This window comes from Schistocerca cancellata, chromosome 1 (genome assembly GCF_023864275.1).
Source record: "Schistocerca cancellata isolate TAMUIC-IGC-003103 chromosome 1, iqSchCanc2.1, whole genome shotgun sequence".
Lineage (NCBI taxonomy): Eukaryota > Metazoa > Arthropoda > Insecta > Orthoptera > Acrididae > Schistocerca > Schistocerca cancellata.
The window spans coordinates 1,191,559,939-1,191,578,765 of record NC_064626.1 but is presented as its reverse complement, the minus strand read 5'-3'; the positions used below and the strand labels follow the sequence as shown (position 1 = coordinate 1,191,578,765).

Genomic DNA, 18,827 nt, shown 5'->3' with positions numbered 1-18,827 from the left:
ACTGATCGGCCTGAACGAGGGCGCTCACAACTCGTGTTCAATGCTGAACCTTTTCCATTGAACCTTTTAATAAGTCTGAACTGATGGTTCATTCGGTGCCTGACTGCGCCTCCGCACGAACACGCCTGACAGTTTCTTCATGACTTTTTCCTTTCTGATAAAACCAGTAAACGTCTCCATCCCAGATTCGTAAAGAATCGAACTTCATTCATAAACTAGCTTCAGACTTCTCATTACCTCACAAACTTGTTACTGCGTTAAATATTTAAGTGCGCAAGCGAGGAAACGTTTGAAATTACCTTTGAACTACTTTAGAAGTTCTTATGTCCTCTTATCAGACACTAGATGACTAACGCCCCTGTAATTTTCGCTTTGTCGTGAGCAAAAGCTAGTTTTTAACATACCTCAATCTTTGAAACGTCATATCTCCTGTATTTTATGTCTTAGAACGATGTAATTTTGCAGATTCATTCAAAATGGCTCTGAGCACTATGGGACTTAACTTCTGAGGTCATCAGTCGCCTAGAACTTAAAATTACTTAAATGTAACTAACCTAAGGACATCACAAACATCCATGACCGAGGCACGATTCGAACCTGCGACGTAGCGGTCGCGCGGTTCCAGACTGTAGCGCCTAGAACCGCACGGCCACCTCGGCCGACCGCAGATTCATTCAAGGAATATGTGGACAGTGTGTGCAAAATGTGCGCGAGTAGAGTTAGTAGTAAAGATATAATCAAACTTCATACTTGATACTGAAGCTTTACTGTATGAACAGCGAAAATGTAGTAAGCGATAAACTTTTTTTCCTTTCGTAATTTTGTAGGGGTATTAGCGAGAACAGTTTCTGAAAGGTTTAAAATTATCATTTACTGAACTGTCCGTCGGTGCTTGGCAGAACACGATAATGTTGAGAAGGAAAACACTTCTTAATGTTCTGTAAAATTATATTTGTCACCAACAGGCTTTCGGCTTCTCAGGCAATCTTCAGGTGACAACTGAATATCGCAATCACAGATAAGCATGATATGCGACTTACACAAACATTTGTACAGTAAATAGATATGTGACAACGGGCTTACGTAGGATACATAATAAAGAAAATATTGCAGTAATTAACTAAAAATGGGGTAAAAGTTTTTATGTGGATATATATATAATAAATGAGAAATAAAATGAATTTACAGTTAGAATCTGGTACTTTTAACGAAAACTTAATTTAACAATGGAGAAAATTATGTGAAAACGTTTTTGGAAGTTGCTTAGTACTCCCATATTTCAGTATTGGATGAATACAGTTTGGGTAATTTGTGCGCCACTGGTTACGCTGCCTCACGATCTAATATACGAAGTTTTCACTGCAATACTTGCCTTAGTTTGTTAAACCTTTAAGATAAGACTATACCTCTTAATGAGTAGATACTAATAGCATATACAATTTTGAAATTCGGCCAATAGCTACACGAAGTATCGAAAATCAATTTTTTTGCTCCAGGAAGTCGATAGATGGGCAACCTGCAAGTGGGGCCATGCACCTGGTTTCCCGGTTAGTAATACACATGGTGTCCCAGGATCAGTGTTTAGGGGTACGACAGCAACGGTCATTCGAAGCAAGAAAGTGTCTAGTAAGCACGGGCACTAAACTGCATACTGTAAGATATATGAGCACTTTAACAGTACAAGAGATGTTTTTCACAGTATTGAAGATAAGCAAGTGCTCATAGCGCTTAAGGTATGCACTATAGAGGCCATGTTTATTAGATTGTCTCCAATGATCGTTCCTTTCATTCGCCAGATATTTATCATTTTTCCTGGAACATCCTGTAGACATTTTCACTAGTAGCACACACTGCTCAGTGCTGAACTGCTCCATGATCGCATGATCGGACGCACAATGAAGTGCGAGAATTTCAGATTAAAGCAACAGTCGGAATGTTTGTAGAAATGTTTCGTTTTTGGAGCATCACCTGCGACCAGCTTTGCGAAAGGAGCGGCGACACTTTCTGCGCAACCCACCCAACATTTTGCACGACAATGTGCGGGCGTATGCAGCGCAAGCTGTGGCTGCTCTGTTCGGTCGATGGGACTGGGAAGTACTGTACCATCCACCATACTCCCCGGACTTAGTCCTTGTGACTGATTCCGAGGATGACGGAACCACTTCGTGGCATTCGCTTCAGAACTGTTCCAGAGATTCGACAGGCAGTAGACTGCTCCATTCGCATCACCAACAGAGCAGGCTCTGCTAATGGTATACTACGCCTTCCTCATCGCTGTCAAAGGGTTCTACACAACGCTTTGAAGGACAGTAACAGGTACAAACATGTACCTCTTTTGTATCGATTGTAAGTAAATAGTTTCCACTATTTAAGTTCCAACCCTCGTATTTGATAAACAGAACATATACCGGAAGGGTTTCACTTCCGAGACTTCTCTCGCATGGGGATGGGGCAAAAATATCGATATATTTCACACTACTGATTTTTATCCTGATGATATCGGCGTATTTCACAAATATCGATACAGTATACGAGGGATATTTCATAAATAATGCACAGGTTGGTATTACTGTGGATTATTTGATGTAACAATGAACATTACATAAGATGTAGTTGGGAGCTCGAGGAAGAAGCACATGTTTTTGCTTTTTTTGCTGTCGGCTCTAACAAAATTGGGGACAGGTACAAATGAACCTGCAAGGGTCTGGTGTTGTGACTGCTGGAGACCAGAGGTCGTACGTCGAGATCGAAACTTGACGCGACAAAAACCCAACAAATCCACAGTGCGTTAAGTGAAGTTTGGAGATTAGTTTACAGTGGACCATACTACAGTTTCACGTTAGGCTAAGCGTTTTCGTGTTGGTCGTGTGAGCACGGACGACAATCCAAAACCCACAAGGTCAAAGACGTCAACAGATGCTCTTTAAGAAGATCGCAGTGCGACTTGGTAGGGACACATTGAAGCCACGGGAATTTCCCCAACATCAGTATTCCGTATTCTGACAACTGATTTGAACAAGAGAAAAATTTCTGAGCGATGGGTCCCACTCTGACTGCTGCAGAGAAGCAGAAACACCTGGACATTGCAACCTTAGTCGAACAACGATTCGCCCTTGGAAGTCAAGGATTCTTTTATCGAATTGTTGCTATGGATGAAACGTGGATTAGAGACTTTGAAACGGAGTTGAAATCACAGTACAATGGAGAGCTCCAGATTCTTCACCTCCAAAAAATATCGAAGCACTCAAATGTTCAAAAGTGTGTGAATACCTAAGGGACCAAACTGCTGAGGTCATCGGTCCCTAGACTTACTTACTACTTAAACTGACAAACTAAAACTAAGAACAACAGACAAACCCGTGCAAGAGGGAGGACTCGAACCTCCTGTGGGAACTGCCGCGCAATCCGTGACATGGCGCCTAAAACCGCGCGGCCACTCCGCTCGTCAAAGCACTGAATCAATGCTCAAGCTAATGACGATTTTTGCTTATGTTCAGCAAAGAATCATCATGACAGTGCAAAGTAGCTTATTATCGCAACTTGTTTCAAAACCTGCGCAGAAAAATTCCCATAACCCGACCTTAGTTGCTCGAGGCTTGGCCACTCATTCTCCATGACAATTCTCGCTGGAATATCGGCAATGTCGTAGCCCAGAAACTGCACAATTATGAATGGGAAGTGTCCCTGCATCCTCCCTACAGCCCGAACGTAGCCCAGTAGACTGCGACTTGTTCCAGAAGTTGAAATATCCTATGCGTGGACGTCTATATCTTTCTCTTGAAACGTCCCCTTAGAAAAATTATTGAATTAGTGTGCTGATAAACCTCTACGTTATTTGATTTTCAAACAGCTGAGCAAAACTGAACGTACTCAGACATTACTCTCTTTACTTATTCTGATCAACAGAAAACTGACAATATTTTTAGCGCAACGCAATCTGACTTTCAAAAATCCCTACAAAAGAATGGCCCTGACTAACAATAGCCTATACCTTTCATGAATCACTTACCTCACAAAAATCTTCGTTACTCGAACTATTGCAATACAGCGAGCGCCACTACTGACAGCTAAATAAAAGATTCTAACTACTGAAGGCACTAACTACTGATAGGCATAGTCAGCAAATGAAAGATTTTGATAGCGAACAAACAATGTGTTTACCTTAATAATGTTCAAAAGTCATAATATATATATCAGTTGATGATATCCAATATTACGAATTTACTCTTTCTGATGGACACACGTCCAGATCGTCCGCTCTCAAAATTCTGCCATCTCTCTCCCGACATCCACCACTGCTGGCGGCTCACCTCCAACTGCGCAACGATATGCGCTGTTCCCCTCCAACTGCAAAACACTGTAATAGCGAATATTCCAACAATGCCAACCAGCCACAGACTTCACACAGCACAGCCAGTGATTTTCATACAAAGCGCTACGTGACGTTACCAACAAAAACCTAAATAGCCTACTTACACTCTGGAGGAGTGTCTACCCCCGTTACGCGAGCCATTCAGTTCAGAATGCTGTCCCGGATGGAGTGAAAGATCTTCCGAGACTTTGGGACTCAATCGTGGAGAAGCAGAGAGACTCTACTGAAGGAATGGGAACATTTGGGAAAAAAAAAGTAAGTAAAAAGGAGTGTGCGCTGTTTATGAAATGTCCCTCGTATATAGACATTTATGAAAATTTGCCCGTCCCTACGAAAGTGCACTGCTGGTGCTCCTGGTGTCCCGCTGTGTGTGGACTTACCATCGGTCGACTGGCAGGCCGACGGGGGAGTAGCTGCTGTAGCGGCGGGAGCGCGCCGTCTCGGCGGCCGTGGATAGCCTCTGTGGTAGACCCATGGTGTGTGGACGGCAGCCGTGTGTGGACTGTGGCCGCGGGCGCAGAGCCGCCGCTTATATGTGCCGGCGGCCGGCTGACTCACGGTGACGCGAGGCGCGGGCTGCGGGCAGCGGCTCTGCGGCCAGTGAGGGAGGAACCGCCGCGCCGGCCGCCAAGTGTTTGTTGTCTACCGGCGGGGCTCCCGAGCGCTGCCGATCACGAAGGGCGGAAGTGGCGACGGAGCGACGTTTGGGACGGCACGCCACACGCCCTTGACACAGATGGCCAGGCGGTCTGGGCCACTTCCGACAGTTCTTACGTAACGTTGACACATGGCGAGCAACCGATCCAGTTCACAGATTTGAGTTCCACGCCGATGCTCGGGTAGGCGTAGAGCTAGGGAAAGTGTCGGGAGGGAGGGGTGGGGCAGTGGTATGAAGGTAAATGCTGTAGCAGTGAACGTGAACCTCCTTTATTACCGATCTACCCGACGGGAGGCCCTCGTCACACGACATTTCATCATCATCATCTTGATCAGAGTAAGCAAAACAAAACTTAATCCACAATGAAACCGCCACTCGACACAGACACCAGTAGCTTCTACCAACGAGGCGGAGTAACGTCATACACACAAAACGTGTCATTGAATCGCTACCACGCAGCTTTCTCAAATGAATGAGTTGTCAGCGATGGATCGTTAGCGCCACGTTCCCCAGAGTTGTTTACTTGCGACTTTCTCTTTTTTTTTTGGGGGGGGGGGGCTACCTGAAAGAAAGGTTATGCATCTAATCCACTCAGTATTGACGAACTGAACTTTAACAGTCGCGGACAAAACAAGGGAACTCGCAGCTATGCAGTCGCGGACAAAACAAGGGAACTCGCAGCTATGCAGTCGCGGACAAAACAAGGGAACTCGCAGCTATGCAGTCGCGGACAAAACAAGGGAACTCGCAGCTATGCAGTCGCGGACAAAACAAGGGAACTCGCAGCTATGCAGTCGCGGACAAAACAAGGGAACTCGCAGCTATGCAGTCGCGGACAAAACAAGGGAACTCGCAGCTATGCAGTCGCGGACAAAACAAGGGAACTCGCAGCTATGCAGTCGCGGACAAAACAAGGGAACTCGCAGCTATGCAGTCGCGGACAAAACAAGGGAACTCGCAGCTATGCAGTCGCGGACAAAACAAGGGAACTCGCAGCTATGCAGTCGCGGACAAAACAAGGGAACTCGCAGCTATGCAGTCGCGGACAAAACAAGGGAACTCGCAGCTATGCAGTCGCGGACAAAACAAGGGAACTCGCAGCTATGCAGTCGCGGACAAAACAAGGGAACTCGCAGCTATGCAGTCGCGGACAAAACAAGGGAACTCGCAGCTATGCAGTCGCGGACAAAACAAGGGAACTCGCAGCTATGCAGTCTACTCGCAGCTATGTGCGCCGGATGACACTGTCAGATGAAATCATGTTGTTCCAGAGACCTTAAAAGTCTCAAACATCTATAATTTATACACAGCAGAGCCAAAGAAACTGATACAACTGCCTAATATCGTGTAGGGCTCCCACAAGCAAGCAGAAGTGCCGTAACACGACGTGGCGTGGACTCTACTAACGTCTGAAGTAGCGCTGGAGGGAACTGACGCCATGAATCCTGCAGAGCTGTCCATAAATTTGTAAGAGTACGAGTGAGTGGAGATCTGTTCTAAACAACACGTTGCAAGGCATCCCAGATGTGCTCATTAATCTTCATGTTTGGAGGGTTTAATGGCCAGCGGAAATATTTGAACTCAGTAGAGTGTTCCTGGAGCCACTGAGTAACAATTCTAGACATGTGGGGCGTCGCATTGTCCTGCTGGAATTGCGCAAGACCATCGGAATGCACAATGGACATGAATGGATGCATGTGAGAGACAGAATGCTTACGTACTTGTCACCTGTCAAAGTCGTACCAGAGGTCTCATATCACTCCAACTGCACACTCCCCACGCCAGTACAGAGCGTCCACCAGCTTTAACACTCCCCTGCTGACATGGCGAGCAACTGATTCAGTGACGGCGCAGTTCTTCACAGATTTGAGTACAACGGTGATGCTCAGGTAGGGGTAGAACTAGGAAAAGTGTTGGGAGGGAGGGAGAGAGGGAGGGAGAGAGGGAGGGAGGGAGGCGGTATGAAGGTCAATGCTGTAGCGGTGAACGTGAACAGTGTTCATTATTCACAGTGAACGATGATTACATCATCTTGCACAGAGAGGGTCCATGGATACATGAGTGTCTCCATACCCGTACACGTCCACGTCCATCTACTTCACAGAATTTGAAACGAGACTCGTCCGACCAGGCAACATGTTTCCAGTCATCAACAGTCCAATGTCGGTGTTGACGGACCCAGGCGAGGCGTAAAGCTTTGGGTCGCCCAGTCATGAAGGGTACACGAAGTGTACCTTCGGCTCTGAAAGCCCATTCAATGTAGTTTCGTTGAATGGTTCACAAGCTGACACTTGACGGCGGCCCAGCATTGAAATCGGCAGCAATTTGCGTAAAGGTTGCACTTCTGTCACGTTGAACGATTCTCTTCGGTCGCCGTCGATCCTGTTCCTGCAGGATCTTTTTCCGGCCGCAGCGATTTCGGAGATTTGATGTTTTACCGGTTTCCTGACATTCACTGTACACTCGTGAAATGGTCGCCCGGGAAAATCCCCACTTCATCGCTACCTCGGAGATGCTATGTCCCATCGCTCGTACGCCGACTATAGCAGCACGTTCAAACTCCCTTAAATCTTGATAACCTGCTATTATAGCAGCAGTAACCGATCAAACATCTGTGCCACACTTGTTGTCTCATATAGGCGCTGTAGACCGCTGCGCCGTATTCTGACTGTTTACGTATCGCTGTATTTGAACTCTCATGTCTATACCAGTTTCTTTGGCGCCTTCAGTGTGTATGCAGACTGAAGAGAGGTGCCAAGGCCGCTCCCTAGGCGCATGCGCTAACTACTACGCCACCCTGGCATAGTGGCTTTGCACAACTGCACAGACTACCCTAGCACACCTCTCTCCTCAGTCCAAATTCAACTGATTACAGCACTTATGTATGCCTGGATTTCAGGCAGGATCCCCCGTTTTGTACGATTAGTTTAATATACTCAGAGCCTCTGCAGTGGTGTTCTAGTATAGGGGGAACGTCGAGTGGGCTGATGTGTGAATGAAAATTTGGAATGAGGAGGGAGGTGTGTTAGAGTAAACCGTCCAATTATGCAAAGCCACTCTTCCAGTGTGGCGTGGTGGTTACCGCTTCTGCCTAGGGAGTAGTAGACCTGTGTTCGAATACCGACTCAGTACGTCTAGTCGAGTACGAAAGTGCATCCATGCCCAGGGTGTTTATGAACATCTTTTATAAAAATGTTAATAAACGCGAGGTTGCAATTATACATTATTCATACAATTTCATTCCAACATAAACTAGCGTTTACGCAGCAGTTACATTACGGGTTCATTTTTATGTTCCACATACTGCAAAGTTTTTCATTAACTCTCACATATTACGATAGAATTTTTCAATTTTGGGCACACCTTAGGCACCTGATAAGCCCAGCGCGCTGTAGGGGATGTCCAGTCGAGCAAACCTTTCCACATGAACAACTCAGTATAGATCGCAATTTTCAATGACCGGTTTCAGCCAGTATAGTCCAGCTAATAGCAGCAACAGTTGCCTGTTATCAGGTGAACTGTAAACGGTTCCTGTTGCTGTGGCGCGTTTTTAAATCTGAAGATCGCATATACTAGTTCAAACAGTTCATCGAAAATAAATGGCTACTGTAAATGATTCAGTCATTTTCTTAGTTCTACATTTTTCCAAGTAATAGGTGTGCAAATGGCTGACGTATGAGTAGAACCGTGAACTCGCCAAGTTTGCGTTGTGCCCACCAGTTGGCTGTCCAAGTGCAGTGGCTTGACAAAATGGCGATGAAGCAAGGAGAAAGTGTCAGTGCGTGTTACAGCAGTACAGCGTGCATTCAGAAGGAATTATGAGAAAGAACCGCAATGCAAATAGAGCATTGACTAAATGTAAACGAAAGTATCGCTCGGCTAAGTGCTCCAGATGCAGAGGGTGAGGCAGACTTTCGTACGCGGAGAAAAAAGAAGCTGTTTCTCCCTTTTCCTATTCCAGTCGCAAATGGTTCGCAGAAAGATCGATTGCTAGCAAGCCTTCGTGTGAGCTCAAATCTCACCAATTTTACTTTCCTGGTCTTTTCGCGAGATATACGGAGGAGGAAGGAATATATTGGTTGACTATTCTAGGAACGTGCACACTCGGAATTTTAACAATAAGCCACATCCTAATGCACAACGTCTGTCCTGCAGCGTGTCTCACAGGAGTTGACTGAGTATCTTCGTGAAGTTTTCACGCTTACTAAATGAACCTGTAATGAATCGCGCTGACGTTCCTTCACCAAAGAAGACGAAGTAAATATTCCAGATTTCTGATCAAGGACAGCTGCTGATAGAGTAACTTAGATATCCTCCGAGTAGTGAAGCAACTTAAACCACTCAATAAAAAACGAGTCTTCCGGTCCATATTGTATACGAATCAGGTTTCTTTCAGAGCATGCTGATGCAATAGTTCCGTGTTTAACACTCATATGCAAGCGCTCGCTCGACGGAAGATCCGTACCCAAAGACTATAAAGATTGTCAGGTCACACCAGTATTAAAGCCAGTAGGAGCAGTCCACTAAATTACACGCACACGTCATTAAAGTCGAATTGCAGCAGGATTTTGGAAAGTATATTGTGTTCGAACATTATGAATTACCTCGAAGAAGACAGTCTACTGACAGTCAACGCGGATTTAGGAAATATCCTCCTTGTGAAACAACTAACTCTTTAATCACACTAAGTGTTGAGTGCTTCCAACAGGGGATTTAAAATTGAATCTTTATTTCTAGATTTCCAGAAGGCCTTTGACAACGTACTTCACAAGCGGCTTGTAATCAAATTGTGTGATTATGGAATATCGTCTCAGTTGTGCGACTGGATTCGTGATTGTCAGAGGGGTCACAGTTCGTAGTAATTAACGGAAAGTCATCGAGTAAAACAGAAGTGATATCTGGCGTTCTCCCAGGTAGGGTTATAGGCCCATTGCTGTTCCTTGTCTACAAAAATTATTTGAGAGACAATCTGAGCAGCCGTCTTTGATTGGAGACGATGCTGTCGTTTGCTGTCTAGTAAAGTGATCAGAAGATCAAAACCTACTGGAAAACGACTTAGATATGTGTATGGTGCGAAAATTGTTAATTGACCCTAAATAATGGAAACTATGAGGTCATCCACATGAGTGATAAAAGGAATCCGCTAAACTTCGGTTGCATGATAAATCAGTCATATCTAAAGGCTATAAATTCAACTAAATACCTAGAATTACAATTACGAACAATATAAGTTGGAAAGAATACATAGAAAATGTTGTGGGGAACGCGAACCAGAGATTGCGTTTTATTGGCAGAACTCTCTTAGAAGATGCAACAGATCTACTAAAGAGACTACCTACACTCTGCTTGCCCTCTCTTGGAATATCGGTGCGCGGTGTGGGATCCTTACCAGACAGGATTAACGGAGTACACCGAGAAAGTTCAAAGAAGAGCAGCACATTTTGTATTATCGGGAAACAGGGGAGATATGTCGTCCTCGCAGCTTTGCTTCTGTCAGTACCTCGTCTCCTACCTTCCAAACTTCACAGAAGCTCTCCTGCTTAATCATGGTGTCGAGAACTAACAAAGCGAGCTGGGTTTCACACGATTACTCTTTTTCTGGAACGCTTGCCGGCTACTACGTAGGAAATTTTCGGTCTACAACAATGTCACAATACGCGAGCTTAAAATACGTTCCAAAAGTTCTACAACAGACTGCCTTTAGCAACGTAATCCTATATTTTCTATGTCTAGTTGAAGATTCTTCTTGAAAACGGAAACGACCTGCGCTATCTTCCAATCTATAGGAATGTTTCGTTACTCCAGCGACATTCGGTGAGTTGTTGACACAAGACGAAGTATTTTGTATAATCTATGCATAGAGTGAGTTGACAGCCCATTGACCCTAGTAGCCTTCCCTCTCTTGAAATATTTCAGTTTATTTGTCTCCCCGTGGTCACTTATTTTGATATCGATGACTTTGACGTTCGTGCGACAATTTAAAGGAAGACAATATAAAACACAATCTTATCGCGTTTGTGTTCCTTATGTCTGTAGACGACTCCGTCTGTCATTCTGTGCTGTGTTCTGCCTGGCAATGTTTTTGAACCCAGTCACAATTCTGATTTTATACGCAGTACGAACCTATTTCTTTCGATAGCTATAGATGTATTACTGAATCAAAAATGGTGTGAATGTGTAGGAACACCGAACCCATCTACTTCTAACCTTAGCATTTGAGACATCTTGAGCGAAGAGCACGAGATTATTTTCGCATACTAGACGATTTCGGAATCCATGCTCTTTCCCACGTAGATCAATTTACTCCAAGTCGGTCAATATAATTCAACTCAGAAAATGTTCTAGAGATCTGCAACGAATACAGATATGTGACAGTTTTACTTCTGCGAATCAGTTGTTCCTCTCTTGTTGCTGAATGTTGTGATCAGTGTTATCTTCCAGTCGCAAGGAACAGCTCTGTACGCTGAGCAGCTCAAGTAGACTGGCTAAGAGCGAAGCTGATTCACATTTAAGTTCTGTGTAACACGACAATGACTTTGTCGGACCCTGTGACGTCGTTGAGTTTTAGCGAATGAAGATGCTCTTCAAACCCACTGGTACAAATCGCTAAGTAGCTCTTGTTCAGCTTTGCTCTGAAACAGCAATTAGGCGGTGACAATATTAGTTTATTATATTTAGGATTTCTTTTTGCGGTTTTTTATGCCTTGTATGGCCAACAAGCATCTGACTACCAGCATTTGCATCATAGGCAGGCGTAACATACGACCGAAATTCCTTATGGCGCTCCCTCTGCCTTTACAAAAACTTAATCTTAACTGCCTGAAAACACGTCAGAGCACGTACATCATCGGTGAGTCTAATTTGTATCTGAAATCAAATAGCTGTGGAATAACAGATCGACGAAAAAAAAAAAAAAAATCAGGCCTACGCTTTTAGCAGTTAACGAGTTTCAAAGTGAAACAGCAATACACACACACTCTATAAACGACTCTTGATTGAATGCTTGGGAGTACTTACCATTTTACCATACTTTACGATATATTTACGTTCCAATAGCATATGCAATGCGGGAAGAACTTTAATGTGCGCGTGGGCGCTGCAACTGTTTAAGGAGGAAAGACAGGGTGACGGTCGAAGAAACTAATTTTTTATTACAAACGTCAAATATATATACACTGAAGAATTATTTCCCAAAATATTCTGCGCTAACTCCAAATAGTAACGATTCTGTGAGCGTTTGAAGCAAAAGGAAACGGTGAATTGGAAAGTTATAAACATAAAACGCCATTGACGCAAGTCGTTATCGATGTCATCATCCCTATTTATAGGGATTTGAGTAAACCTGATTTGCTGGAACTTGCTTGGGCGGATTTACTTAAAATGTGAACGGAAGTTTCAATAGTCTCATTAGGAGATACACACGGAAACTGACGTCCAGCTAAAGCGAAATTGTCAACATTGCTTCAAATTTGGCCAAACGCCTATTTTATGTAGGCCATACTGCATTAATGTACGTGGCAGATGCCCTTCAAATCAAAATTTGCTATGAAATGAGCCGATTCTATGAAAATAGAGACAACAGCGGCGATGCACTCAGCGACGAAACGGACTTTGAAAACGAAAATGAGGACTTCTCAGGTCAAAGTAGCAGAAACCGGCCATGCGATAGCCGGGGCGATAGTTATTATGGACTAGGCATCGATGATATCCCTTAAGTTTCAAGCTTTGTCCCTTTTTTATATGATAAATACTTCTCATAAATTAAACGCTTTTTTCTCAAAACCAAGTTTTTCGGCATGCTTGTCGTCCGCGCTACAATTTTCATCCGATTTTAATGATTTTTGGTCTCCTTTGAGGCAAATTGAATTCCTTCAGTTCATCGTAGCCGATTTTCTTGTGTCGATATTTAGTATTTTTTATTCCAAGAAATAGGGGTTCAAAAATGGCCATTTCTTCAAATATCTATAATTTCGCCTTTTTTGCAAATCTCTACGATGAACTAAAATTACATCTCTAAGGATTAGGGTGAAGTGTTAATTTCGTGTTTCAGGTAACCACAACTGGAGTTACAGCGACAACCGTCGAGCTACCTACTTTCAGAGCTGCCTCGGGAAAATCCCAATTACACAGTTAAGATGTCAATATTTTTCAATAAAAAAATATCAACAGAAACTTCCGTGTATGCTTCATTCATTGCAGCGAACTCAATTTGTCTACTACATTCCACTACGGAGAAAATACTGAATTTGTGCAATATTTTCCTCTGTCACCCTGTCGTTACACTTTAATCCGGTCTCGTGGTGTCTCCATGAGCGATATGTAACAGTTTGAATAATATCTCTAGATTCTTCACTTTGTGTTTTTCAAACTTAGTAAGTAGGTTTTTTGGGGGTAGTTCGCAACCATCTTTAAGTGTCAACAGGTTTTTCCTGATCTCTGATGACGCCCTGCCCCAAGCAAGACAAACATGCTCAGTCGCGCTGCTCTTCTTTAAACACGTTCATTATACTCTGCTACTCTTAGGGTATTAGTCCCAGGCATTTCGGCAATGTTCTAGGAGGTATCATACGACCTTTTTGTATGCAAGCTCCCTTGTAATCTGACAGCATTTTCCCACTATTCTGCTGCCAATGAAGTCTGCTACTTGCTTTAACCTACGACTCGACCTGTGTGGTAGTTCCGCCTGTGTAGTAGTTCCATTTCATATCCCTACAAAATGTTAGAGCCAGGTTCTGTAAGAGTTGACAGATTTATACTGCGACTTTTTAGTTTTTTGAAGTGCACTATTGCACCCAAAAGTCTCGCCGCAGCGGTAACATCGGTTCCCATCAGGTCATGGAAGATAAGCTATGTCGGGCTTGTCTAGCACTTGGATGGGTTACCGTCTGGGTCTGCCGAGTGCTATTGGCAATCACGGTCACTCAGCCCCTGTGGGGCCAATTGAGGAACTACTCGATTGACAGGTAGCGACACCGGTCACGAAAACTTAAAACGGTTGGGGAGATCTGTATGCTGATCACAGGCCCTCCGTATCCACATCCGGTGACGCCTGAGGGCTGAGGGTTGAGGATGACACGGCGGCCGTCGGTACCAGTGGGCCTTTAAGGCCTGTTCGGATAGTGCTTTTTTTTGTGTTTTGAAGTGCGCTATTGTACATTTCTGGACTTAACAATTTGCCAACCTTCGCATGATACTGATGTCTCAACAAGTCTGATGTCTCACGAACTTAAACGGATGTCTCACGAACTTAAACGGATGTCTCACGAACTTAAACGGATGTCTCACGAACTTAAACGGATGTCTTACGACGTCCGTCCCGAGCATATGCAACGAACAAAAGCGAACAAAATGAGATAAAAAAAAGTGGTCAGCGTGACGGACTGCCGTCCTAAGGGGCCCGGGTTCGATTCCCGGCTGGGTCGGGGATTTTCTCCGCTCAGGGACTGGTTGTTGTGTTGTCTTCATCATCATTTCATCCCCATTCGGAGCGCAGGTCGCCCAAAATGGCGTCGAATGTTGTAAGACCTGTACCAAGGCGCCGGACCTGGCCCGTAATGGGCCTCCCGGGCAATGACGCGAAACGCTCGTTTCTATTACCTACATGACTCTTCGTCACACCTTTTATTATTTATAGAGTTACTTCTGCATTTGCAAATGACTCAACATGTTGAGACCTGTCTTGCAAGAAATCTTTAATTCAATCACAAGTTTTGTTTGTCACTCCACATGGACGTACCTTTCGGAATAAATGTTGGTATGGTATCAAGTGAAATAATCTTTGGACGACAAGAAATGCTGCGTATACCTGGTTGCCCTGATTAATGGGATTTAGGAAGTGGGAGTTCCAGTTTGGACAACTGGAAGTCGTGGTCTCATGATTTCCCTAACGTTGGTTGTACTACGCTCTACGGGTTAAAGTCTCACCATAGCGGAGTCGGTGAATGTCTAATCAACAGCAACAGTGAGTCTTAAAAAATGGTTCAAATGGCTCTGAGCACTATGGGACTTAACATCTGTGGTCATCAGTCCCCTAGAACTTAGAACTATTTAAACCCAACTAACCGAAGGACATCACATACATCCATGCCCGAGGCAGGATTCGAACCTGCGACCGTAGCAGTCGCGCGGTTCCGGACTGAGCGCCTAGAACCGCAAGACCACCGCGGCCGGCACAGTGAGTCTTAGAGGCTACATTTTTCTAAGAGGCATGAATACGTGGAAGAAACAAAATATGACAAGCTGGAGTAAAATATGAGATTACTCCAAATGAGATGAACATCAATATGCAATACTAAGAAAATAAACCCATTGCGATGGTGAAGCTTTACAGAACAGAATAAGAAATTGGTTTGCTCAAGGCAGAACCATATTTCCATAATTATCCTTATTAGGCATTATTGTGTTGCGTAACATCGGTTTACGAGAAGTTTTTCGATATTATTGTCAATGGTGTTTCAAAAAACTTAGACGTTTCAAATCAGCGTAATGATGTTTATCGCAGACTTAACGTTCTTCTAAACAAGCAACGAACAGCGCTTACTGCCACAGTTAACTGGACTCTCGTCTCGTGCTAGAATGACACACTCAAAGGAAACAGCTCATTACTGTAGCAGTAGATTAATTCTCCCTCACGCTGACACTCCGCCTAGGTGGTAATGCGACAGGAGTTTCCTCAACAGCTGCTAGTGCTCTCCACAACGCGTCTTCTGTTGGTGCGTGCTTCGCGGAAGTCGATTTCTGCAGTGTCATGCCGGCACTGGTTTACGGATTCACGGGAATGCCAGCGCGTCGTCTTTTGCAGGAATTAGTCCGTGCTTGATAAACCATGTTGTGCAATAATAAGCAAGCTCTAGACAGCGTCGTAACGTCGTGACGCAAGTAATGTTATGATGTCACTGGTGGAGATATTTCCGTCAATATCTTTCACATCATTCTTTCGATAGCGTGACCACTGATGTGGTAACTCTGTCGTCTTGTCAATGGATTTACCGGAATGGAGCACTTTTACAGCTCCCGAGGCCACTGCTGTATATCTGTGCTCGATAACACGCTCTTAAGTTGCACAACGCGGGAAAACGAGAAGTTCTGAAAATGTCTGAAGGTTCTAAAATTTAAATGTGCCTGTATTTCAAGATGCTCTCTTCATTGTTCATGATTTTGGACTATGAATTGTCTCCGGAAGCTGTGACAATCTAGTGATTACTACCTAAATTTCGTCGTTGTCACCAACATCTAGTTACGACGACGCTTTTGCATGACTAGACGTGTTAAACCTCAATTGCGAGCGGACAGTGACTGCTGTGGGCAAATGCATGACCTAATACTTTAGTATGTCTCTTTGAAGTCAGCAGGGGGTGGTCGTGCGGCGCTTTTAAGCCCAAATCCTGTCAGAAAATTGATATTTAAACCTGTTATTAGCAGAGAGAGAAACTTTGTGATGTCGATAGTAAGAAGGCATCTAAAGAATGGACAGTATTCGTTAGGAAGTATTTCAGACAGTATGCATGTATTGCACTGTGAAGAAAAAAGTGTTGTTGCTGTCCAGAGGAAGAAAGTGTTATGTTTATCCATTACGGATATTTTAGAACCGTGACTGTATATTGAATGTAAATAAATTATACAGAACTGCAACCAGAACTCCAACCAACGGGTACAATCCTGCAATAACAGATAAACTAATCCATACAGCAAAATTAAATCAACCACCCGCTGAACAACCACCCAGAAACAAGAAGACCACATTTATTAGCCTACCTTTCCTAGGGAAGATTTTTCACCAAATTGCCAACCTCTTCAAGGTATACAACATAAAAATAAGTTTCTTCACCAACAACAAAATACAAAATAGAATCATACACAGCACCAAAACCACTATACAACAGTATCAAAAGTCAGGTATGTACAAGTTCATTTGTAACTCATGTCCAAGCTTCTATATTTGACAAACTAGTAGAAGCTTCACAACAAGATTTAAAGAATACATAGATGCACCCCGTCTTAGCAACCTGAAAAAGTCCAGCTCTGCCTCACATTTTGCTCAACATAATCATTCTGCAAACAACATAGAACACAATCTCCCAATACTCCATTTTGCCAACAAAGGCACAATACTTGACCTTCTTGAAGAACTTTAAATATTTATCTACACAAATACAGCACCTAAATACCTACTCAATGATCAAATTGAGCTGAGAAACCAATTTTTCCTTCAGAACCTTGAAGATCTACTAGTTCAAAACAAGTAACCACTCAACGAACCTTACACTGGCTCCCCATCCACCCCCTTCCCACCTCACAACGACCTACCCCCCCCTCCCCTCTCCTTACATCCTAACTACACTGATGTCAATGTAATATCCTACCACAGAATAACACCTGTACTATATTTCTAAATGTTAAAGCCCTCTACTGCTAAGATAAATCAGTACTTTTATACATATTAATTTTAGCTGGAACAAACAGAAGCTGCCTTTACCAATATTCCAGATCACTAATGCAAGAATAAAAATAAATCAACAGCTTAAGAACTTCTGTTTATGATTTCTTTAAATATAAAGTGTACAGCCATATAAACAGCTTTAGTCCACTACAATCACTATCTTTTATACATATACCTTTAGCTAAAATAAACAGAATCTACTCTTGATAATAACCCAGATCATGTTAACATAACAGAAGTAAGTCAAAGTTCATCTAAAGATTTGTTATTAATTTAAATATAAAGATCTTAGTCATACAGACAGCTGCATCTCACTGCAGATACAATAATTCTGTATTATTGATGCCTGGGTATTCAGGCTAATGCCAATCATGATAAAAAAAAGCTATAAACTGCCTGTAATATACAAATAGAAATAAGATATTAGATCACCTGACGTTTGTTCTTGTAGTAATTTATTTATATTATCTTGTGCTCTCACGTTTTCGCCATTCTGATTAAAATACTTGCCCTTAAATCGACTTTAATATATGTAAAGAACAACAAATTGCGTCTCTGTACAAAGTAGGCCTATGCCATATCTTTCTGCCAAGATCTTTGTTACAAGCAACAGTTGTAAAGCGCATGCTGGAATAGTCTCGCTGTCAGAGTGTAACTTAATATAGTTTGTGTGGAAGTGTGTGTACTGGTATAACTATTGGACATCAAAATGGAGGCAGACAGATGGACACTAACCGAGAAAAGCCGCCTATAATGTCGCAGTAAGTAAAAACCAAATTTACACCCATATCGACAGATAAGCTATAGTCATGGCGATACATTAAAGTGTGACGCATCTTTTTGTCATAGAGCCAGCACCCAGCATTATGCCAGCAGTAATGGTGTAACTTCCTGAAACCATCTGAAGATTAACCTGAAAAGGTTAGAAAACCGGTTCATGGAATAAAACATAATTATTAAAAAAAGTGACTCGTTGAGTTCTGTATAACTTATTTACAAAGAAAAAAGTGTTGTTGCTGCCCAGAGGAAAAAGGTTACTTGCCCTTTAAGTGAGGAACGCATGAACATATTAAATGATAAGACGTAAGTGTCCAAGGGGAATTCCAGGGCCCACGTCAGCGAAATCCTCGTTGAGAAGCAGCCATTAACCAAATCTACTAGTGGTCGTTACGTTTTAATGTTTCCTGCTGGTTATTCTGTATAGGTGGTGACATTCCAACAAAGGTGCAATATTGGTTTTTATGATTTCTTACGATTTTACATATAAGCGCTTAAAGATTTAACTTAGACAGTAGAATAGTTGGCGGATGCGATATATCCCTTACATAATAGCTCATTCTTTGGTAGGCGAGGGCTTT

The 18,827-nt window shown here is 43.2% G+C and overlaps 1 protein-coding gene across 3 annotated transcripts in view; it reads right to left on the bottom strand.

The window, feature by feature from the left end:
- Positions 1-18,827, bottom strand: part of LOC126094448 (scoloptoxin SSD14-like) — a 572,643-nt gene that overhangs the window by 206,804 nt on the left and 347,012 nt on the right. Inside the window, exon 1 of one of the 3 annotated variants that reach the window (XM_049908832.1) lies at positions 4,753-4,862. The exons of the other annotated variants lie outside the window; for them this stretch is intronic. Within the exon in view, the coding sequence (XP_049764789.1) occupies positions 4,753-4,847 (95 nt within the window). The 5' untranslated portion in view covers positions 4,848-4,862. Of the gene's footprint in view, positions 1-4,752; positions 4,863-18,827 lie in introns of those variants that run through there. 3 annotated transcript variants of the gene reach the window in all.